Source organism: Acomys russatus, chromosome X (genome assembly GCF_903995435.1).
Source record: "Acomys russatus chromosome X, mAcoRus1.1, whole genome shotgun sequence".
NCBI classification, from domain to species: Eukaryota; Metazoa; Chordata; class Mammalia; order Rodentia; family Muridae; genus Acomys; species Acomys russatus.
This window is the reverse complement of record NC_067169.1, coordinates 52,968,459-52,992,146: the sequence shown is the minus strand read 5'-3', so window position 1 is coordinate 52,992,146 and position 23,688 is coordinate 52,968,459. Positions and strand designations below refer to the sequence as shown.

Sequence of the window (23,688 nt, the reverse complement as noted above, 5' to 3'; positions counted from 1 at the left end):
AGTACTACAAACGCCAAATGTGTTGTATACAGGAACAGAGTGCCAGGTTCAAGCAAAGATCCTACCCTCTCACCCTGGATGTTCCATTACCTCAGCAATCTTCACAAAACCAAAAAGAAGTGTTTTTGACCCTCTTAGTATGAGACTGACTAACCGGCTCTGGAAAATGAAAGCAACCATGTATAAGAAACGTATCAAGTGTTAAAATGTATCTTTTTATCACCCAACCATCGCTAGGAGCACTCTCCTTGCCGGCAGATGTCTGGAACGGTTGGTCTGAGCATCTCCAGCTCTCACCACTCAGCTTGGGAAGGCACTCAGCACATAGACGAGGAAGGACTTGGGGAAAACCCCAAGAATTTTTGGGAGAGTCTCAGCCTCGGTTTCCCAGCTTGGGACCTCTGACCTCCAACCAGCAGATGGCAAGAGAGAGTACCCGCCCGCTGTGTAAGGCTAAAGCTGGGCGGAGCATCTCAGGCTCCGGCGCGCGCAGCCTCCGACCCTAATTTCTTCATTCGCCGGAAGAAGGCGAGTCTCTTTCCGTTCCCAGCGCAGCCATGGTAAGGCAGGGGTATAGCGAGCTCTTGGGTTGCATCGGCTTCCATCCTCCCTGACCGAGGCTGGCCCGGGTATCAGGGTTCTCGCGACTGACTACAGGGTGGAAACGGAGGAAGCGCTACTGCAGGCTGGCGGAGATGGGCTCCATGGCGAGAGAGATTACTGGCTAGAGCTAGATTGGAAAGTCTGCCGCAGAGGGCAAGGCCTTGGGCTCGATCACACATCATCCTCCTACCCCTGGGAGAAGTGCTTTTTGTACTGGGCAGGAGCTGCGAGTAACTGGCGGTGCAAACCGAAGCCCGGGGCAGGTGGGCGCCAGGTCTGCGTGAAGAATGGGTACTAGCTTGTCCATTTGTCTTTTTGGCACACAGACTTTACATTGTGTAGCAGATATACAAAGCATTAAAAAAGGCTTCTTCCGCTCTCGAATGTGAAAGTCGGTAGCAGACCTTTAGTATACAAAGGAGCAGTGCACGTGGTAGTGTCTAGGTTAGATTTGATTTTTGTACCAGAAACAGATAGCTGTGTGCTAATACTACACTTTTTTGATTGACAGTTGAGATAAGGTCCTGGGCGACTTTATGTTGCTGTCTGCCGGTGTGTCTAGGATCCGAGTCGCTGGGCAATTCACAAGCATGGTGCCGTAGAAAGAACCTAATTTTTTGTGAGCAGGCACACTTTTAAGCAGTGTAACTGTAACACTGGGTATAGCTTGGTAATGCTTATCTGCCTTTTCTACTTGAACCCTTGGTTTGAATACTGCCCACATTTGTTGACCAGGAGAACACAAAAGTAGGTTCATTGAAGAATTTACATAGGTAGGCTTTCTTGAAAAGACCTGAAACAATTTAACAGTATTGCCTTTAAAACTTCCTTCAGGCTCGTGGTCCCAAGAAACATCTGAAACGGGTAGCGGCTCCAAAACATTGGATGCTGGATAAATTGACTGGCGTGTTTGTAAGTATTGTGTTGTAAAAGGTGGACATTTAGCGTGTTTATTCACAGGGCTGAATGCGGCGGATCTTTGTCTCTCTTAAAGACCGGTATCCCTCAACTTTGATACATATGTTTAATTTACTCCCCGTGTTACATAGTACACTTAAGTGGATACACAAACTCTGGTCTCGAAGTAGCAGACCATCCTTTGGAGGAGAAAATGCTGCAGAATTTTAAGTTTCTAAACGTTGCCCCTTGTGTAAACTTTTTAACACTTTCAACAGGCTCCTCGTCCATCCACTGGTCCTCACAAGCTGAGGGAATGTCTGCCTCTGATCATTTTCCTAAGGAACAGACTTAAGTATGCCCTGACTGGAGATGAAGTAAAAAAGATTTGCATGCAGCGCTTCATTAAGATTGACGGCAAAGTCAGGACGGATATCACCTACCCTGCTGGGTTTATGGGTCAGTGATTAAAAAGAAAGACTTGGTATTTTTGCTTAAATGTTATGGTGATAGCCTCTCAAAACCAAATTCCCATTTACTTTACATTATATGTGGAACCATAATAAAAATGGTGCTCCCCCACCCCCAGTTCAACAGTGAGGTAGTGAGGTCACTGGTTGCCTTATTCTTTGATATCAGATGTCATCAGCATTGACAAGACTGGAGAGAACTTCCGGCTGATCTATGACACCAAGGGGCGCTTTGCTGTTCATCGTATTACACCTGAGGAGGCCAAGGTAAGTGCGGCTAGGTCTTGTTCTCTAAGTTAGATCATGGTGAGATAGAGCAGTGGGAATTCATTCAAACTGCCTGGAAAGGAGTTAGCAGCTTAGTGAGTCCTAGTGTGTGCCTTGACTTTTGGTGCTGGGTACTCAGCCCATTTCTCACATGGTGAGCACATGCTGTCACTGGCCTAGGTCCCCAGTCCCTCTAGTCTCTGTAAGGTCTGTTGCTAGGTGTCTTTGAGCTTTTTTTTTGTGGCAGTCAGAGCAGTGGCTTCTGGTGTCTTGGAAACAGGGAGAATCATTTCTTGGGGTTAATCTTGAAGTATTTCTTTGAACATAAGGGAGTAGAAAGGGTCTTGACTCCATCTAGTCCTGTTGCCACAGCTCCATTTGTAGGTCTAGCTTTACTTTAGGTGGGTTAGAGACTGACAATATTTAGGGCATTGGTTTGAGGTGGGCTTTTTTTATATTACTGTCTTTGCTTAATTTGATTTTAGATGGTTTTTCACATACGTTTAGGGCTTCTTGACTTAATTGGCTATAAATGAAGGTTAATTCAATAGGTGTGGCTTCAGTTTCCTTGCATGTTGCCCGTTATCAGCAAGCTAGAGGACATGCCCAGTGGCGTCTAGTAATTTGATTTCTTTTAAGCTTATCAAGTAGTGCAGCAAATTGAAATGCCTGGTAGAATAATTGTTGATAGACAAGCTCCTAATATAATTAGTTTGGAGCAGAATATACAGTTGTGGGTTTTTGAAGCCAGTGACGTGACCTAAAAACAACAGTAATGAGGTATATGTGAGCTAGCTTAACGTCTTTAACCCTTTATACTTCTAGTACAAGTTGTGCAAAGTGAGGAAGATCTTTGTGGGCACAAAGGGAATCCCACATTTGGTGACCCATGATGCTCGCACCATTCGCTACCCTGATCCCCTCATCAAGGTGAATGACACCATTCAGATTGATTTGGAGACGGGCAAAATAACCGACTTCATCAAGTTTGACACTGGTAAGCCGCCTGTGTCCCCGGGAAATGTTTCGGTTTCACTAGTCTAAATAAAAGAGAACTGTAAGTATAACCTGGTGATTGAGTGCCTACCGGGTATACTCAGGGTTACTCAGGGTCCTGGGCTCAATCTCCAGCACAACAAAATTATAGGCAACATGATCTCTGGAGTATCGCCATAGCAACAGAACTGCCTTGGGAGGAGAGGTTTTTTACACTAGCTGTAATTGGGGGTTGGGGGCAGATCTTGAAGCTACAGAACAATAGAAATTAGATTGGCTTTTGTTTGGGGTAGGGGTTGCAGCTGCTGGTGATTGAGCCTGGGACCTGGTGCAAGTTCAGTGGGTGATTGGGTTGCAGTGTGCTTTGCTTGACACCTTGTTTCTTCCTGCCTAGGGAATATGTGCATGGTGACTGGAGGTGCTAACTTGGGAAGAATTGGTGTGATCACCAACAGAGAGAGACATCCCGGTTCTTTTGATGTGGTTCATGTGAAAGATGCCAACGGCAACAGCTTTGCCACTCGGCTTTCCAACATTTTTGTTATTGGCAAGGTAAGTCTGGGTCTCCCTTCCCAGCAGTCCATAAAAACATGGAGAGTAGACAGTGCCGGGCATCTTTGCCATAAAACCAAGGCGCCCTATCTATCACTGATTCCTGAGCAGTGCTAGTAATGGGGTGCATCTTAAGTGAGTGGTTTGAGGGTGTTTTTCCTAGGCATTCCTTAAGTATGCCTACTATCCCGCAAATCAGGTGGGGTTGGGTATTGTGATTGAGTAAAATAGCCACAGCAATAGGAACATGACACTTGTGTCCTGTGCTATCCTACTAATGGAGTTTTCATCCCCCCCCCCTTAGGGCAACAAACCATGGATTTCTCTTCCCCGAGGAAAAGGAATCCGCCTCACCATTGCTGAAGAGAGAGACAAGAGGCTAGCTGCCAAACAGAGCAGTGGGTGAAGTGGTCTCTAGGAGACATGCTGGGGAAATGCTTTCAAGCCTCTCATGGCAACATGCTAGATTAAACAGCATGATGAAACTACTTGTGTTTTTGTGTCAGTTTGTTCAAACAGAACTTGGTGGTTTAAAATCTGAATAATCATTCTGAGGCTGATTGAGATCTAATGCCTAGCAAGTCTGGGTGCTTCTAATGAGTCCTACTGAGTGAGTCAGATTAGCCACATGTGTGTGATACTGACGCTCTTACCCAGGACCTTGGTGTGTATATTCACTTGAATAGATGGCCATCTAGCACTGAGCTTGGGTTGAGTGTATGGCCCTGGCTGGTGTGGACTTAAGAAGCTGAGCACCTAGCACCTTTTGCCTTTTAGAATAAAATGGTTTCTTCCTGCCCCCCAACTATGTATATATAGAGTGAAAGTTTCCAGGCACTAAGGCCATAAATGCAGTCATGAACACAATCAGCCTGTTTTTCCCAGATATATATTACCGAGCAGCCACCCAGTCTTAAGCAGCAGCTTTAAGTTTATCGGTCTCTTGGGGCCTTCTGGTGTGATTTCTAAAGAAAGCACACGTCAACAGTGGAGCTGACAAATGTCCCTGAGATAAGAGACCAAAACAAACAGGAATTTATCCAGTGAGGCTTCTGTCCCTGCAGCAGCAGCTTTATACCCCTGTCAGCAGTAGGATTTGAGGAGCAGTTGCTAAGTCTACTGGGAAGTAGGGTTTTTTATTGTTGGTTTTTCAAGACAGGGTTTCTTTGTATAGCCTTGGCTGTCCTGGAACTCACCCTGTAGAGCAGATCTGCCTGCATTAAGAGCTGGGACTTTAAGGGAAGCCCTACTATCACCAGCATGGCTACAAAGCAGGTTTTTTTTTGGTTTTTCTTTTCTTTTTTTTTTTGGTTTTTCGAGACAGGGTTTCTCTGTGTAGCCTTGGCCATCATGGACTCGCTTTGTAGACCAGGCTGGCCTCGAACTCACAGCGATCCGCCTGCCTCCCGAGTGCTGGGATTAAAGGCGTGCACCACCACGCCCGGCTGGTTTTTGGTTTTTCGAGACAGGGTTTCTGTGTAGCCTTGGCCATCCTGGACTCACTTTGTAGACCAGGCTGGCCTCAAACTCACAGCGATCCGCCTGCCTCTGCCTCCCGAGTGCTGGGATTAAAGGCGTGCGCCACCACGCCCGGCTGGTTTTTGGTTTTTCGAGACAGGGTTTCTGTGTAGCCTTGGCCATCCTGGACTCACTTTGTAGACCAGGCTGGCCTCAAACTCACAGCAATCCGCCTGCCTCTGCCGCCCAAGTGCTGGGATTAAAGGTGTGTGCCACCATGCCCGGCATAAAGCAGTTTTATATTAAGTAACCTAAGGAAGTAGGAAATGGATGTGGAAATACAGGCTAGTCTTGTGCTGATGATAATGGAGCCTTACCTGCCAACCCTCTAGCTGCAAGTCATCTTGGGAAGTGGATGGTTAACTAAAGGAGGACTTAAGTGTCTTGATTCATGGAACTGTTATCACTTGGAAATGGTATTGGGGAAACCCGAATTCCTCGGCTGTTGTCCATTGGATCCAGAATAAAGTGCCTCTTAGGCTCTTTGAGGTTAGAGCTGTGGCTTTACATCAACAGCACTTTACACTGGTGTGCTGGGAGATGGTATATTTGGCACCTTCTCAAACACCAAAAAGGTCAGAGTGTCAGATACAAGTCACCTAGGAAAGCGCACGCTCCATTTCTGCTTGTTACCATTCTACATGGGCTCCGATTGGTAAGTTAGTACACTGGTGTTTGCAGTTTTCAGAGGCTGGCCAGGATAGCTGGCACTACAGGGGTCAACCACTACACCTGACTGCCTTCCTATCTATCCCACGCTCCTTTTACTATGTCTCCCTCTCTTTGTCCCTCGATCCTCCTGTCTTACTTAGCCTTTGCATATCTGATAGTACAGGTATGTGCCACCAGGCCCACCTAGGAAACTTGAAGCAGCTATCCTCCATGTGGGAAATGTTTGTGAAAGTTTGATGTAGCTTTGAAGATGGAATTCTCTTCAGGCAACAAAACAAACAAAAACACCTCTTATTAATACTGGCTGCACAGCTGAGGTCTGAAGCGGGTTCAGGCTACCATGAGAAAACTTTCAAGTGCCATAGGGGAAGAGGCCTTAGTAAACAAACCCTATGCTACGTGTCCTTAGACAAGGAAGCAGGGCATTTATGATTTAAGCCACCCTGGTGGATCGCTGTGAGTTTGAGGCCAGCCTGGTCTAAAAACTGAGTCTAGGACAGCCAAGCCTATACAGAGAAACGCTTACCTCGAAAAACAAAACAAACAGAAGTGGTGTCACACCCGTTATCCCAACCCTCGGTATCCCAACCCTCGGGAACTGGAGACAGGTTTAGGAGTTCAAGGGCATCTTTAGCTACATAGCCTTAGGCGCTTCTGTCAGGCTTAGGAGTTGAAGGGCATCTTTAGCTACACAGCCTGAGGCCCCTCTGGGTTACATGCAACCCTGCTTCAAAAACCCTCAAGTAAATACATAACATTAACCTATAAGCTACTAGAGTTCAGCACAGAACTCTTTACAGAGTACTGGCTGCTTCCTCTGGAGATCATATGGCTGAATGGAAACTGGGCTCGCTGCCATTACCCAGAATCATAAAACAGCATGCTACTAAATACCATGAGCCCAGTATGCATGAGGTCCTGGGCTCAAGCTCCAGTACTGCCAAAAAGGAAACAGACAAAGAAAAGAAAGATTAAAAGAACACTCAAGGCTGGAGATAAGACTCAGCAGTTAAGAATACATGCCAGCAGAGGCAGACAGGGAAGGACCCCTATGAGTTCACAGCCAGCTTGACCCACATAATGAATTCCAGGCCAGAGCTACCCTGTCAAAAAAATAAATAATTAAGCACTTTACTGCTCTTGGAGTGAACACAGGTTCGGTTGCCAGCACCCACATGGCAGTTCACTTGGTTGTGGGACACATACATACATGTAGGTAAACACACATACTCATAGCAAGCAATGCTAGACAAGGCGGCTACTGCTGAGGTGTATCCCCAGCTCACTCACACTTGTGTTCTCTCCCCCAAGCCCCCCCCCCCCCCCATACAGTCACATGTAGCTCATGCTGGGCTCCAGCTCGCTATACAGTTGATCTTGCTTCCACCACCGAGGTGCTGGGATTGTAGATACACACCACCATACCCAGTACATATGATGATTGGAACTGAATCCGGGGCTTTGTGCATGCTAGGCCAGGATTCTACCAACTAACTGACCTATATCCCCCAGCCCAAATATGACTGAACTATACTCCCAGGTTCCAGACTTCTTTTTCTTCCTTATTTTGAGACAAGGCCTCCATAAATTGTCCAAAAGTGTTCATACTGACCTTAGACACACTCTGTAGCAGTATCTCAGTTTCTTTGTTTGTTAAGGTGATAAAATGCTGTGACAAAAGCAAATAAAGGACACAAGGTTTCTTTTAGCTTGGAGTTCAAGGTACATACAGTCCATCATGGCAGGGAACTCAAGAAGCTGGAGGCAGCTGGCCATATCACACCCACAGTGGGAAACTAGGAGGGATGAATGCATCCGCTGCTTCCTGCTCGGCTCTCTTTCTCCACCCATACTTTTAGGGAACTGTTTAAGTGGGTGAATCGTCCCACTTCAATGAAAGCAATCAAGACAGTCCCTCACAGGCATGCCCAGAGACCCATCTCTCAGATTCTAGATACTACAAAGTAGATTAACACCATCACAAGTCTACCCCATCAACTTGGTATCCAAGCACATCACTTTGTTTTCTTCTGAGACAGGGTTTCTCTGTGTAGCCTTGGCTGTCCTAGACTCGCTTTGTAGACCAGGCTGGCCTGGAACTCACAGAGGTCTGTCTGCCTCTGCCTCCCCAAGTAATGGGATTATAGGTGTGTGCCACCATGCCCTGTTTGAAAGACATCACTTTTAATCCAAAACCTTTCACAGGGCTATGACCGCACTATAATATAAAATTCATTCCAACTTTTAAAAGCAAGATTTATTTATTTAGGGTACAGTGTTCTGTCTGCATGTACACCTGCAGGCCAGAAGAAGGCAGCAGATTTCATTGTAGCCTGTGGTTGCTGGGAATTGAACTCAGGACCTTTGGAAGAATAGGCAGTGCTCTTAACCTCTGAGCCATCTCTCCAGCCCCTCATTCCAACTTTAAAAGTCCTATAACCTTTAACAATTCCAAAAGTTTCAAAGTCCAGTCTCTCAGGGTGGGAGATGGCTCAGCAGGTGAAAGTGCTTCCTGTGCAAGACTGATGTCCTGAGTTCAATGCCTGGAACTCAGAGCAAGGTGGTGGGATAGAACTGACTCAGACCTCCATATGTGCAGCCATGCACACACCAAAAGAATGAATGAAAAAATTTTACTGTCCAAATACCTCTACTGTGACTCCTATAAAATAAAAAACATGTTACATACTTCCAACATATAATAGCCCAGAATAATAATTCCTATTCCAAAACAGAAGAGCGGGGCATAGGAAGAAATAATTACCAGCCAGGCGTGGTGGTGCACGCCTTTAATCCCAGCACTCGGGAGGCAGAAGCAGGCGGATCTCTGTGAGTTCGAGGCCAGTCTGGTCTACAAAGCAAGTCCAGGACAGCCAAAGCCACACAGAGAAACCCTGTCTGGAAAAACCAAAAAAGAAAAAAGAAAGAAAAAAAGAAAAGAAATAATTACCAAACAAAAACAAGATTTGGCAGGGAAGAGACACCAAGTGCTACAACTACATGTCCAACATTGAGGGCTTATAATAGAATTAGCTGGGCTCCAAACGGCTTGTGTGGCCCCACCCTCTCCAGCTCTGCTGCCCTTGCCACACCCAGATTCTTTCCTGGGCTGGCTTTTACTCCTCAGTGCATGGCCTTGGCCTCTCCAACATCCTAGACTCTACTGCAATCTAGGCTCACCTCCACAGCTTCACACCCAGCCACCTCCGGGGCATCTTTGCCTATGGATTCCCACACATCACCTGGCTTCAGCTGGTCTCTGAAACCACTAAGCAGGACTCTATGAGCTCCCCATTTTGCTCCTTCCATGTCAGTAAAAACAGGACCACAGAGCAGATGCTGTTCCAGCTTGTGTAAGCAGGCTCTGGGGAAGCCGTTTCCTACACAGTTGCTTTAAGGAGTAAGGAGACCCTTCAACTTGGGCTTTCTTCCTGTAAATGAATTTGGATCCTCCCAAGATGGAGCCTCTGATTGGGTGGGGGTTGTCCTCAGGACACCTTTGCTAGGCTTACTAAAGCATGGGTGGTCTCTCTTCGGTGGCACTGGTCTCTTTAAATCTTTAACGATTACAGCTAGTTTCTGTGCACTAACCTGAAAGCTCTCCTGTTTTGAAATGTCCTCTGCCAAACAAAGCATTCTGTTATCTTTACATTAGACTTCACACAGGTTCTCAAGACACAGGTAAAATAAAGCCAGGGTGGGTTGGGTTTTTTTTTTTTTTTTTTTTTTTTTTTTTTTTGCCAAAATATTACATAAGTGATGCACTAGGCAGGTTCCTGAGAGTTCTGTTCTTTTCTGGAACCTTCTGGAGCAGGCCTTTGCTATCTGTGTTTCCCTTAGCATTCATATCTTCCAAGCTCCTGCTAGAATGTCCCACTAAGACCTGTTTACAGCACTGGTAAGCTTTTCTAATCCAAAGTTCCAAACTGTCACATCCCAGCCATTAAACATTTCTAAAGGCCTAAACCCCACACAGTTAAGTTTATCTCGACAACAGCCCTACTTTTTTTTTTTTTTTTTTTTTTTGAGACAGTGTTTCCTGTTACACAAAGCCCTGTCCTGGACTCGCTTTGTAGATCAGGCTGGGCTCAAACTCGCAGAGACCCGGCTGCCAAGTGCTAGAATTAAAGGTGTTTACCACCATGCCCAGCCAGCCCTACTTCCTTTTTTTTGGGGGGGGGGGTAGTAGGGTTTTCGAGACAGGGTTTCTCTGTGTAGCCTTGGCTGTCTTGGACTCACTTTGTAGACCAGGCTGGCCTTGAACTCCCAGAGATCTGCCTGCCTCTGCCTCCCGAGTGCTGGTATTAAAGGAGGGCGCCACCACACGTGGCCCAGCTGGCAATTCTTACTCAAGCTGTTGAGTTACTTTGATTATAAACCTACATCATGAGGCCCAGCTTTTTCAGGATGCTTTCATTGATTTTTGCTAAACTCGTTTTTTGAACATTTTTACATTTATTTATTATGTGTGTGCCCATGTGCCTCAGCAAGCATGTGGAAGTTGGAGGACCATTCACAGGAGTTGGCTCTCTTTCCACTATATGGGTTCCCAGCATTGAACTTGAATGAAAAAGTGAAATAAACAAGGCGGTGGTGGCACACGCCTTTAATCCCAGCAGAGGCAGGCAGATCTCTGTGAGTTTGAGGCCAGCCTGGTCTACAGAGCAAGTTCAAGGATAGCCAGGGCTACACAAAGAAACCTTGTCTCCAAAAAAAAAAGAAAAAAAGAAAAAGCGGGGCAGTGGTGGCACATGTCTTTAATCCCAGCACTCGGGAGGCAGAAGCAGCCAGATCGCTTGAGTTCAAGGCCAGCTTGGTCTACAGAGTGAGTGCAGGACAGCCAAGGCTGCACAGAGAAACCCTGTCTCGGAAAACAAAAAAACAAAAACAAACAAACAAAAAGAAAGAAAGAAAGGAAAGAAAGAAAAAGGAAGTACCTGACTCCCCCTAGGTATAGTGGAAACTTTGTCTCAGAAAACAAAAATAAATAAAAACGAAGGTTAGTTTCAGCTAGTGTATTGGTTCGTGTTTTTTGCATTAACAAAATAAAAGCTTGGCTTGCTGGCTAGCACTATCATTCCTGCTCTCAGGAGGCGGAGACAGGCAGACTCTGAGCCAGCCTGTCTCAAACAAAAAGAACAGGAATGTAGAACAACAAAGATACAAATGTTAGAACTTCACACATTTTCAGTGATATAAACAACTTTACTGTATCAATTGTTAACCCTGTATAAATGTTTCCTTAATTTTCTGTACATTTGCAGTAATGGTTACAAAATAAATACACTTATTATTTTGTTGTTTAGTTAGTTTATTTTTGAGACAGGGTTTCTCTGTGTAGCCTTGGCTGTCCCAGACTTGCTTTGTAGACCAGGTTGGCCTCAAACTCACAGTGATCCCGCTGCCTCTGCCTCCCAGGTGCTGAGATTACAGGCATTCGCCACCACCGGCCTAATCTGCATTTTTAACGTCTCCATTTCCTTCTAGATCAGCAGTTTTTCAATCTTCCTAATGCTGTGGCCCCTTTAATACACTTGCTCATGTTGTGGTGACCCCCTCCTCCAACCCATAGCATTATTTTCATTGCCACTTTAAACTAATTTTGCTACTGATATGCAGGATATCTGATATGCTACTCCTATGAAAGGGTCATTCAACTCCTAAAGTGGCTGTAACCCACAGGTTGAGAACCACTGTTCTAAATAATTAGCCAAGCCCTGATTTATAATGTTTGACAGTTACATATGTGATTTCATTAAACAGGGCGTTGGGAAGAGATCCCTTGTGGTTCCACGCAGGTATAACAGGTGCAAGTAACCTTGGAGGCACAGATAATAGTAAAATGTAGCAATACAAAAATGAAGTGAGGAGGGTTTGTTTGTTTGTATTTAATTTTGTTGGTTTGGGATGGTTTTTTGTTTTGTTTTTTTCCAGTATTAGGGACTGAGCCGAGGGCCTCCTTCATATTAAGCACATGCTATGCCACTGAGCCTCACACTCAACTCCAGAAAATAGGTTTCCAGTATTTAATATTTTTGTGTTTAACATAATTTATTTAATCTTGAATTTGTATATTAAAAATTTTTTAAGTCTAATATTTTCAATTTTTGATAATAGCTGTTTCTAAAGCAGTGACTGCCATTTTTTTTTTTAAAAAACAGTAAGACCCTGCCTCTTTGTCCTATGTGTTGAGGTTAAAAGCACACACGTCACCATACCTGAAAACTGAACAGTTGTCTCTGCCCATCTGTACAAGCCTGTCACGGTACACTGCACTGTCTCATGCTACAAGGCCCAGCAGCCTGTCTTGCTTCTGACCAGTGTACTACCTCAGTAACTTTCAGGAGGGCCTTTCTCCTTTCCCTGGCTCAGTAGAGCTCTGGAGACAGCTACTTCATCTGACCCCAACCCAGTCTCTCTCCTACATTATGGCCCCATCCCTGGAACTAAGTTGGAATCCCGTTACTTGCTCTTAAACACCTCTCGGTTCAAAAGCATTGACTACAAAGACAAGTGCAAATGCCTTGGTCTTCTTGCAAGGCTCCTGGCAGTGCTCCTAAGCTACATTATCCAGGGCTGACTATACAGGAGGGCCCGACTTTGAAGTCATTGCTCACTATCACATCTTCTTTCTTTAAAAAAATGATAAAGATGATTACTTTAATGCTTTATTTATGTACTTGTATGTAAGTGTATGAATATATGCTCACAATGTGTATATAGGAGCCGGTGGGTATAGAGAAATGTCAATTCAGAACATGGCTGTTTGGGCAAGAGATCACATCTAAAGACCTCTTAGGTCTGTGTGATCCAGCTGGAATACAAACATGCCTTTAATCCAGGAGACAAAGGCAAGCAGGTCTGAGTTCAAGGCCAGCCTGGTATAGAGCAAGTATCTGGTAAAGAAAAGCTTAGGGGCTGGAGAGATGGCTAAGAGGTTAAGACCATTGTTCTTCCCAAGGTCCTGAGTTCAATTCCCAGCAACCACATGGTGACCCATAACCACTTACAATGAGATCTGGTGCCCTCTTCTGGCATGCAGGCAGAATACTGCATATATCATAATAAAAAATAAGTAAATAAATATTTTTTCAAAGAAAAGCTTAGGTCCAGGCGTGGTGGTACATGTCTTTACTCCCAAATGTAGGTAAAGTTAGTTTGTAGAAGAAAGCACCTGTATTTGAAAGTGATGTCTAATTGAGTGGCAGAAAAGGTGACGAATCAGAGAAGATTTGACAGAATAGGACACGCCCAACTGTCAAGAGAAGAGAGAGGAAAGGGAAGCTACTTAAGAGGCAGTTTTACCAGGACAGAAATAGAGAGATGGGTTGCAGAGAGAACTCAGGTGAGGACAGAATGAGACAGAAAATGAGAAGAAGCCAGAAGATTAGAGCAGATTACCGAGTTAGTTTGAGGCCTAACAGAGCAATTCCAGGCCTAAAGAAGCCAGATAGAATAAGTCAGCTGGGAGAGGAGTTTGAGCCAGAACAGCTGAGTTGAACCAGCCAGCCCAGAGCTCAGAAAGAACAAGTAAGGGCAAGCTTATTAAGCACCAAGTCTCAGAGGCTGAAAACACTCTAGGCCTAGGTTAGAATGTATGAAGGCTAGAAGCTTCCAAGACCAGGTCTAGGTTAGCAGAAGGAGGTAGTGAGCCTCCCAGACAACTACTGAGCCAGGAGAATAAATGTTCCTTTTACACGTGGGGGCCAGAAGAAGGCATCAGATCCCCTGGAAATGTCGTTACAGTTGGGTTTTTGTTTTGTTTCAAGACAGGGTTTCTCTGTGTAGCCTTGGCTGTCCTAGACTTGCTTTGTAGACCAAGCTGGCCTCGAACTCACAGTGATCTGCCTGCTTCTGTCTCCCGAGTGCTGGGATTAAAGACATGCGCCACCCCACCTGGCCAGTTGTTGTTTAATTGCTCTGTGGGTGCCATTGAATCATTTCTCCAGCCTCCATGCAACCTCTATCTTGATTTCAAGTCCACATAGTCACCTAACACATGAATATATCCTGTTCATTTTTGTTTTGTTGTGTTTTGAGACAGGGTTTCTCTGTGTGTGGCCCTGGCTGTCCTGGAACTCACAGAGAGCCACCTGCCTCTGCCTCCCAAGTGCTAGGATCAAAGGTGTGCTCCATCCATGCCCAGTGACATCTCCTCTTGAATGGTCCCCAAACAACTAAGATTCAGCATACCATCAACAGAACTCATCATTTTCCTCCTCCATCCTGCTTCCATGATGCTTCTATTCCTGTAGTCTTTGACTTTTCTTCTTTTACTTATTTCACCCCCTTCTTTTACATTTTCCTTCCTTTCTTTCTTTTTATATTTTGGGACAGAGTCTCTACTTGTAGCTCTGGCTAGCCTAGAATGTGATGTGCAGAAGGCTCATAGTGATGCACAGGCCTCTGTCTCCTGAGCGCTATGATTAAAAGTGGGCACTACCACCACGCCTAAGACTTTCCCTTTTTTTTTTTTTTTTTTTGGTTCTTTTTGAGACAAGGTCTCTCTGTGTAGCCTTGGCTGTCCTGGACTCACTTTGTAGACCAGGCTGACCTTGAACTCATAGCGATTCGCCTGCCTCTGCCTCTCGAGTGCTGGGATCAAAGGTGTGCACCACCTTGCTGGGCTGAGTGACTTCTCAATGTCTGCCACCACGCCCAGCCCAACACTCTCCCTTCCTTTCTTTTTTCTTTTTTCTTTTTCTTTTTTTTTTCCCTTTATTGGTCAGGCTCTCACTATGTAGCTCAGGATGACACTGAACTTGTCCTCCTGCCTCTCTGGCTTCCAGGTTCTGGGATTTCAAAGTGGATACCATCACACCTGGCTCCTAATTTTCCTGTAGGCTTCAATGTTCACCGAGTTCCCTTCTCCCTTCATTATGCTCTCCTGCTTGCCCACTTCCCTTAACTTTATTTCCAGCTGACTCAAGCATCCTTCAGATTTCAACTGAGATGCTGCTTACTCTGGCAAATCTCTGGAAATGAGGAGCCATACACACTGTTTCCTGCTCTTCCGTCATGGATTTTTGCCCCACAATAACAATTGTCTGTTTAGCTGGGTGGTACATGCCAGTAATCCTAGCACTTGAGAGATGAAGGCAGGAAGATCAGGAGTTCAAGACCAACCTTAGCAACTTAGAGAGGCCAAGGCCAGGCTAGGCTACATAAGACTTTGTTTAAAAATATTTAACAAGGGCTGGAAAGATGTCTCAGAGGTTAAGAGCACTGGCTAGTCTTCCAAAGGTATTGGAGTTCAATTCCCAGCAACCACATAATGGCTCACAACTATCTACAATGAGATCTGGTGCCTTCTTCTGGCATGGAGGTGTACATTCAGGCAGAATATTATGTATAAACAATAAATAAATACATCTTTAAAAAAATTTAACAAAAGCACCAGGTGGCGCAGGTCTTTAATTCCAGCACTTGGGAGACAGAGGCAGGTGGATCTCTGTGAGTTCAAGGCCAGCCTGGTCTACAAAGTGAGTCCAGGACAGTCAAGGCTACACAGAGAGACCCTGTCTTGAAAAACAAACAAACAACAAAACAAAACACCAAAAACAAAAACAATTTAACAAAGGCGAACTCCCAAAACAGTCTGTCTCCCATGAGTGACTGTGAGGTCCATAAGACCAATGTTGTCCACAGCTCTATCCCAAGCACCAGTTCACTCACTGGCACGCTGGATCTGAGCAGAGGAGTTTGTGAGTGAACGAATGAGAGGCACATCCCGCATTTCCCCCAGAAGTCTTCCCTTCCATCTGTATGTTTTCCTCCCTGTGCTGCCAGTGCTTTCCAGCTGCTGAAAACAAAACCAGAAAGCCATAGTTTTTGCTTGTGCTTAAGGGGACAAAGTCGGAAAATGTCACCCTCGGAAATTGGAACTAATCGAATCAGAATTGAAAGGATGAGCTTAACCATCTGCAAATTAATCCACTTTAAGGGTTGTTTGTAAATATGATACCCTGAGACAGGGGTGCTTTTTTTCATCTCTGTGGTGATCAGCATGTTGCTGCAGGCTGGGAACCTGCCAGATATAAAGAAAGTGATAATGTCAATCAATTGTAACCAGATTGCGAGTGACACTATCGTAAAAACAGGACAGCCTGTGTTTGCATGGGAGTTTGAAGAGAAGTGAGCTAAAGGACACATTTTCTGTTTGATTACCAGTAAGTACTACACGCAGCCCTCTGCAGCTTACAAAGCATTGGTGTGTTTTACCTCAGAATCTCCAAGAAGACCCCTACAAGAAATCCTTTTTACAGATAAAAAAAAATGTCCACTCTTTCACTAAGAGTGAGAGGGGTATAAACTCAAGGACAGAAATACCTCTGGGGTGGGGGTTGGGAATGTCTCACTGGTAGCGTTTGCCTAGCATGCATGAGGTCCTGCATTTGATCCATGGCACCATAGAAACTTGGGTACGGTGGTGTACATCTAGAATCCTAGCACTTGGTCGAGGCAGGAGGATCGACCTTCAAATTCATCCTCAGCTTCCTAAAATGTTTAAGGCAGCCAGGCACAGTAGTGCACGCCTTTAATCCCAGCACTCTAGGAGACAGAGGCAGGTGGATCGCTGTGAGTTCGAAACCAGCCTGGTCTACAAAGTAAGTCCAGGACAGCCAAGGTTACACACACACAGAGAAACCCTGTATGGAAAAAACAAAACAAGCGGGTTTGGTGGCACACGCCTTTAATCCCAGCACTCGGGAGGCAGTGGCGGGTGGATTGCTGTGAGTTTGAGGCCAGCCTGGTCTACAAAGCAAGTCCAGAACAGCCAAGGCTAACACAGAGACACTGTGTTGGGGGGTGGGGGCACAAAAAACAAAAAAGTTTGAGGCCAACCTTGGCTACTTGTTTGGCTACTTGTGATCCTGTTTTACACACAATTATATATAACATTTGGACAGATACTGGAAGTTCTAAGAGTGACCAGGTAGTTAACCCATCCACCTTTGTTTAGTCTCACTTTGTCTTACTTTTGGCTTCAAAGACGCCTGCCTTGGGGCCTAGGACACTTTGAAGGGAGGTGAACTAAGGAAGAGCACTGCTTACTACCAGGTGGATCTCCTGTTCACTTAGCTAACCCTTATGGGACTATGGGCCCAGCAGAGTGCTTAGAGCTTGAAGATGGTGGAAAAGAATTCTTAGCTGCTACAGCAGTACATATCTGTAGTCCCAGCTACTCTGGAAGTTGAGGCAGGAGGATTCCTTGAATCGAGGAGTTTGCAATTAATCTAGCTAGCTAACACAGCAATATCCCATCTAAAGAAAACAAAGCAGGCTAGCCAACTCCTTATCAAACTGATGACCGTAATTCCAAGGGCCCAACAAGTAAATGATTACAATATGGTATGGGAGATACTCTATGAAGAAGAGCTTGTACATGGGACCCACATGCTGGCCATCTTCACTAGTCTGGGGTGGGGTAGCAAGACAAAAAGGTATGGGAAGAATAAGTGGATATTGGAAAAAAAAGTGTTCCAAGAAGAGAGCAGAAAATGAGAAGGTCTGAGGAGTCTTTAACAAGTAAATAAAACTGAAGGGTGGGGTGGGGTGGGGGAGGTGAGGCTATGGAGAGATAATTGGGAGCATATTATTAAGGTGTTGGGATAATGTTCTTGTGGACTGTGTACAGTTTACCCTTGTTCATTCAAATGCTGATTTCTCTACCGGACTCTTTGGATCAATCTCAACATTGCACTGTGATGTTTATTCTAAGTATCTCCTGTCTCAATTTGTACACCAGGCTGGCCTTGAATTCAGAGATGTTAGGATTCTGCTTCAGTCCGCCTACCTGTGATGTCACTGCTTACCCGCCACGGGGGTGTGACCCTGCCCAGGGCCATGTAAAAGGTCAAACCCTCCTCATGGCCTCTCTCTCTATTCTCTACCTCTCTCTCCCCTCTCTTCCTGTTTCTGCCTCTGTCTCTGTCTCTCTCTGGGGTACTCTTCCGTCATTCCTTCTCCCCTCCATGCTCATTTAATAAACCTCTATAATATAATGTCTGGCATCTGGTACCTTATTATTTTACTGCCTTATATATCTTCTTATCTCATTCTCATATATAAAAAGAGACCCACCTGCTTTTACCCCCAAGTGCTGAGATTAAAAACGTCTGCCATTATGGCCCAGCTAGGGAGAACCTTTTTAAAAGACAAAATTCCAAACCGAAACCAAGTAAATAATCGACTGAATGAATGATAGCACTTCTGACTGGATCTTTCTCTCCAGTCAGTCTTTCAGGAAGCTCTGGGTCGTTCCATGGACAGGAACTGACATGCCCTGGCTCTGCATTCCCAGGACCAAGCAAAGTGCCCACTACCAAAGGAGCCCAGTATGTAATGACTGAAACACTTTGCTAGGCTTGTCCAGAAGAACATTCCAGTTTCCAGACAAACAGGACAGGGCCCTCTTTAGTGTCTGTTTCACACCCGCCCCTCCCTGACGCCCTAACCCTGGCAGGGCCACTTGCTTAGTATGCCTGCTTTCCTCTCTCTAAGTTCTTTCCCTTCCCCCGGGGCCCACTTGTCACCTGTCTGGGCACAGGCTATTTCCTGGGGGCGGTGATTACAGCTAGTAAACTGGAAGTTGTTTTCCTAAGGGCTAAGTCTCCCACAGGTTCATTGGCATAATGGCTTGCGGGCATCTCTGGCCTGTCAGGGAACCAATGCAGCAGCTGCCTGGGCTCAGTGAGTACTGGAGAGATCCAGGGGCTGTGGTGCTACTAAATTAAATCACCTGCAGAATCAAGGACTCTGGAAGCAGGGGAGGCCATTGCACCTTGTTGACACCTCACCCGCCCCAGTTTCTTTGCTGATGTCCGGATAAGTCTGTAAACTGCAAAACAAAGGCCTGCTAGCATTACAATAGACAGCCATTTCCCTGGAGCAGCCTTCTTTGCTTCTCTCCGCCTCTGGTCTCGCCACAGCCTGCCATTGTCACACAGCAGGAGCAAGGCCCCTGCTAGCTCTCTTAGCTCCGGTACAAAATTCATCACCACTGGGACTCCTTTTCAGGGCAAGGCCCACAGAGATAACCTCAGGCTCATCCTGCGGGGGCAAGCCACTGATCAAATTCTATTCACTCTGCCTTCCAGTCGTTCAGATCTGCTGGGATGAGGCCAGCTGGAATTAGTGACAAATTTGAAGCAGAGAGTATTGACAAAGAAGTGCTGCTTTATTGCCTGCAATGACTCACTAGAATTCAAAGGCAGCTCTTTTAGTCAAGGAGAACCAGTTAATGAATAGGTAAGACTGTGCTAATCGCTTAGCCAGATCCAGACCTTAAGCTTAATTTCAGTTTTGTTCTCTTCAAGGAGCTGGAAAAATAACCCTTTCATCTCCAACTTCTCCATCCTCCAAATCTGAGAGCCTTGTCAGAGATTTCTGAAAGCAAGACAGCAGGATCCATATTGTCTTGCTGCAAGCACTGTGTACCAGAACACTAAGGAGGCTTTGTAGTCCAGGATGGCTTTGAACTCACAACTCTCTTACTTCAGTCTCCTGTGTGTTGGGACAACACAACCATCACACCAGAGTAAGACTATTGGCATAGAAGCGACCTGCCCCCAGGTTGCTTAGGGACCTCTGATGTCATCACCTGCTTCAGCCACCAGGGGCACAGGATAAAAAGGACAAGGTCATAGGTTATCAAGTCTCATCTTGGTAGCCTGCTTATTCTTTTTTTTGAGTGCCCTTAGGCCTCCCCACCAAGGGGAGGTGTCTCTGTCTCTCTTTCTCATTTGTTTTTCGAGACAGGGTTTCTCTTGTAGTACTGCCTATCCTGGACTCCCTCTGTAGACCAGGCTGGCCTCGAACTCACAGAGATCTGCCTGCCTCTGCTTCCCGAGTGCTGGGATTACAGGCATGCGCCACCACGCCTGCCCCCTTCCTCCCTCCCTCCCTTTCTCTCCCCATGCTTCTACAATAAGTATTATACCATATATGGGGTGTGGCACATAGTTAACATTCCCATACTGGGAAGGGCTTTTCCAGTATTGCTGAGGCACTCTGTAGTCTGCTACACTGCCTGCAACAATTTGCCTCCTGTTCAACCTATTGCTAACGGCACCTCCATCCAGGTTTTCCCTTCCTGGTCAGTATAAATGGCAACGGCTGGCTATTTCTGTTGACCTCCACCAGGATACCTTCCCTAGGTAAGACTTCTTTCTCCTACCTGTACAGGTTTCTTTCCCCCTTTCTCCAACACTCAAAATCCTGGAATCAGGTGAAATCATGCCACCCAGGTGTCGGCCCTGGCCACTGGCAAACAAGTGTGACGACACATTTGACCAGCGTGTGCCAGCTCGTTTCTAGTCCTGGGAGCCCTCTGGGATGCATTCATCTCTTCATCATCCCATGGGAATGAAGTCCCCAAGTCACACTGCCAAGGCAATTGGGGAACATAAAAACTTTACTTTCCTATGCCTTTTTCTCACGCTCCAAAACTTGGTTTTAAACTGCTGCTGTCACCATTGCCCTGCCCTGCCAGAGCTTGGTGGCAGTGATGGCTTCGGTTTTCAACACTGCTGAGGTAAATTTAATTCTAAATTCTACTTAGAGATCCTCCCATGTAGCTCTGGCTCCAGCTTTCCTCCACTTCCCACAGCTGCACTCGGCACAGGAGGTTCCAGGTCCCACCTACCCACACTCATGCAGCAGGTGCTGGTGACAGCGGCTACTGCAGCTCTGACAGCGGCTACTGCAGCTCCAGCTCCCGCCATGGCTCTGGCTGCAGCACAGCGGTAGCAACCTCAAATGCAACAGAAGTGGTGGCAGCAGCTAGAAGCCATGGCAGGGCCCTCTGGCCCTTTTAAAATCAGCCCACTACAGGTAGCTCACAACACTTGGTGAGTTGGCATTTTGGGTTTGGGATAAAGAGGGTGGAGCTGTTGTCCGGTCACCATCTTGGTTGAGGGCAAGCACATGATGACTAGCCGCCATCTTTGTTTTGAGAAAATCATGGCTGTGCCTGCCATCTTTACTAAGGGCTGCTAGCCCTGTTCAAATCATTGCTAAACTCCAGATACAACTTTTGTCTTTTACACGTCTGCTGATGCAATTAAATGCAGGATTAAGCTTTACCTAGTCTCTGATTTTCTGTTTTCAAGGTTATATTTTTACAATATGCTACATATTCAACTCAACCTTGGCTCAAAATATTTTTATATATCTCGTCATTATCAACTTAAAACATCTATCTAGACCTAAAAACATCTTAACCACTAAACAACTAAGCTTAATTATAAAACTAAACTATCTGGTCTTCAACCCCATCAGAGACATGAGAAGGAATAAAATTATGATTTACAATCAGAATTTTAGACTCACCAAGATAGGAAAGATGTTTTCTTTAAGGCTGCCAAATATAAATAGCCAAAACACCATGAATGTCACATATATATAATTCTTGATTGTTTTGTGGTTCTTCTTGCTGTAGGTGGTTTATTGTATTTATGTATAATAATATAACTACATATGTAAAATATTTAATAAAAATGTAGAGAAAATTAAGCATAAAATATTTTATATGCTTTATTTCAAGATAATAAAGGTCTATTCAGACAAACAAGCTAATTTACCTATGTCTTTACTAATTCCTAGACAAATAAGTAAATACTGTTCCTCCTGTCACCATATGCTCTGGATTCAACTACAGTCTTCCTGGCTAGTGAATTCAAACACGGTTTTTGTATGTTTTTTTTTTAATTGTATGTGTATTGGTGTTTTGCCTACATCTATGTCTGTGTGAGGGTGTCAGATATTGGAGTTACAGACAGTTGTTAGCTGCCATGTGGGTGCTGGCATTTGAACCCGGGTCCTTTGGGAGAGCAGTCAGTGATCTTAACCACTGAGCCATCTCTCCAGCCCCCAAACATGGTTTGTAAATTGTTCTATAATGTTCTGCTGTATTACTATATTGAAATATATTAATTCTGTGAACATCCATTTGTTTACACTTTAGGAATTTAATTATCATTCTCAATAGCTTAAAAAACATTCTCAGAAATATATTTACCCTTGTTTTTACTAATCTATAATATCGCTTTAGACTTTTATAAGCTATGGAATCTTTATAGACTAAATCATACAGGAAACTGTTCTCTGTTTATGGACTATTTTTATGATTTTTAAGACCTCAACTTTGTCAGGCGTGGTGGTGCACACTTGTAATCCCAGCACTTGGGAAGCAGAAGCAGGAGAATCTCTGTGAGTTCGAGTCCAGCTTCGTCTACAAAGTTAGTCCAGGACAGCTAGGGCTACACAGAGAAACCTTGTCTTGGAGGGGGGGAAGACCTCAACTTAACAAAGATAAAAACCTAAAGTCCTATTCTTTAATTGTTAAGATATTATAAATGATCAAATCCTTTAACATATTCAAGAATATATTTTTAGTCATACTAAAAATCAATGTTATGGGGGCTGGAGAGATGGCTCAGAGGTTAAAGGCGCTGACTGCTCCTCCAGAGGTCCTGAGTTCAATTCCCAGCAACTACATGGTGGCTCACAACCATCTATAATGAGATCTGATGCCCTCTTCTGGCCTGCGGGTGTACATGCAGGCAGAGCACTGTATATATAACATGTTTGCAAGATGTTGCTTAGAGCAGATAACTACAGATAAAGATTGCTTAACTCAAATATAGTAGGCCTCAAATCTGTCAAAGATCTGCTGAATATGGCATTTAACATGTATAAACTTATTGTAATAAACAGAGTCCCCAAATCATTCCATCAAGGTCTCGGAAGATTCGGGCACAACAGCAGATGTCTTCTATTCTGGACTATGATACGCAAACCACTGGACTGGACAAGACTGCCACAGAGCATCCTAGTCAGGTATGGGGTGCCCCTGGGACAAGGGTCCTGGAAGATTTGGTGGGCAAGGATTCGGCGGTGACAGAGACAAATAGAGAGGCAGTTTGAATCTGAGTGTATTTTGCAGGCAATCAGACTAGACTTTTGTACACATTTTGAAACAGGGAGTGCGTTGTGGTTACGTTTTCCATGGAGTAGATTCAAGTGGGTCAAGTGAAGCACTCAGGCATATAGACTACACAGTACAAAGTACATAGTAATAACATCATTATTTCTAAGACATTAACTTGCCACAGGCAGATATTACATTCTCAGGTTGAGCCAGAGACAGTCCTCTGTAAAATTAACTTTTTGCTGTTAGTCAATGTCTGACACCTTTTTCCCATTGATGACTACCCATCTATCATCCCCTTCCTCACACATTCCTGTATAGGAGAGAGGTGGACAAGGTGTAGTATCCAATCCATAGTGTCCTCTGTATCTAGGAGAACACCAGAGACTGCCCTTCAATACATATGCCACGCCATATGGAGTTTTGTATGGTAGGAATTAAAATTCTGTTTTTACTTTCACTCTTATCCGAGTTACTTTTTCCTCGAATGGGCTCCACCTTTGATAAAGACCCTTCATTTAATTGAGGAGATTTTTCAACTGCCCCCTTTTGCTGTAATTCATTGAAAAAGTTCCCCATTGTTTTATTATTCTTAAGAACTTTCAGGATGACTAATAATAAATTAGGCGCATTTGGAGGAGGCATCGCATCCTGCGGTTTCTAGGCTGGCGCTTTGTCCAATTCACCTCCTGGCACCGTGTCCCTGGTCACCTTGTTGTTGCCTTGACTATGAGTGAGAAGAATAAAAGAGCAAATAGGAAAGAATACCAGGAAGCAGGT

The 23,688-nt window shown here is 45.0% G+C and overlaps 1 protein-coding gene and 1 long non-coding RNA gene across 2 annotated transcripts in view; one reads left to right on the top strand and one right to left on the bottom strand.

Moving 5' to 3' along the window:
- The window catches only part of LOC127184683 (uncharacterized), a 52,296-nt gene that overhangs the window by 18,818 nt on the left and 9,790 nt on the right, over positions 1-23,688 (bottom strand). The gene's annotated exons all lie outside the window — the stretch shown is intronic.
- Rps4x (ribosomal protein S4 X-linked) lies at positions 481-4,273 on the top strand. The gene is made up of 7 exons (XM_051141026.1): positions 481-560; positions 1,438-1,515; positions 1,779-1,959; positions 2,140-2,237; positions 3,063-3,234; positions 3,628-3,785; positions 4,090-4,273. Exons 1-7 carry the CDS (start codon positions 558-560, stop codon positions 4,189-4,191), a joined length of 792 nt encoding a protein of 263 aa, XP_050996983.1. The 5' UTR covers positions 481-557; the 3' UTR covers positions 4,192-4,273.

Coding starts and splice junctions, on each gene's coding strand:
- Rps4x (XM_051141026.1), top strand. Junction 1,516..1,778: donor ATAAATTGACTGGCGTGTTT/GTAAGTATTGTG, acceptor CACTTTCAACAG/GCTCCTCGTCCATCCACTGG. Junction 3,235..3,627: donor CTTCATCAAGTTTGACACTG/GTAAGCCGCCTG, acceptor CTTCCTGCCTAG/GGAATATGTGCATGGTGACT.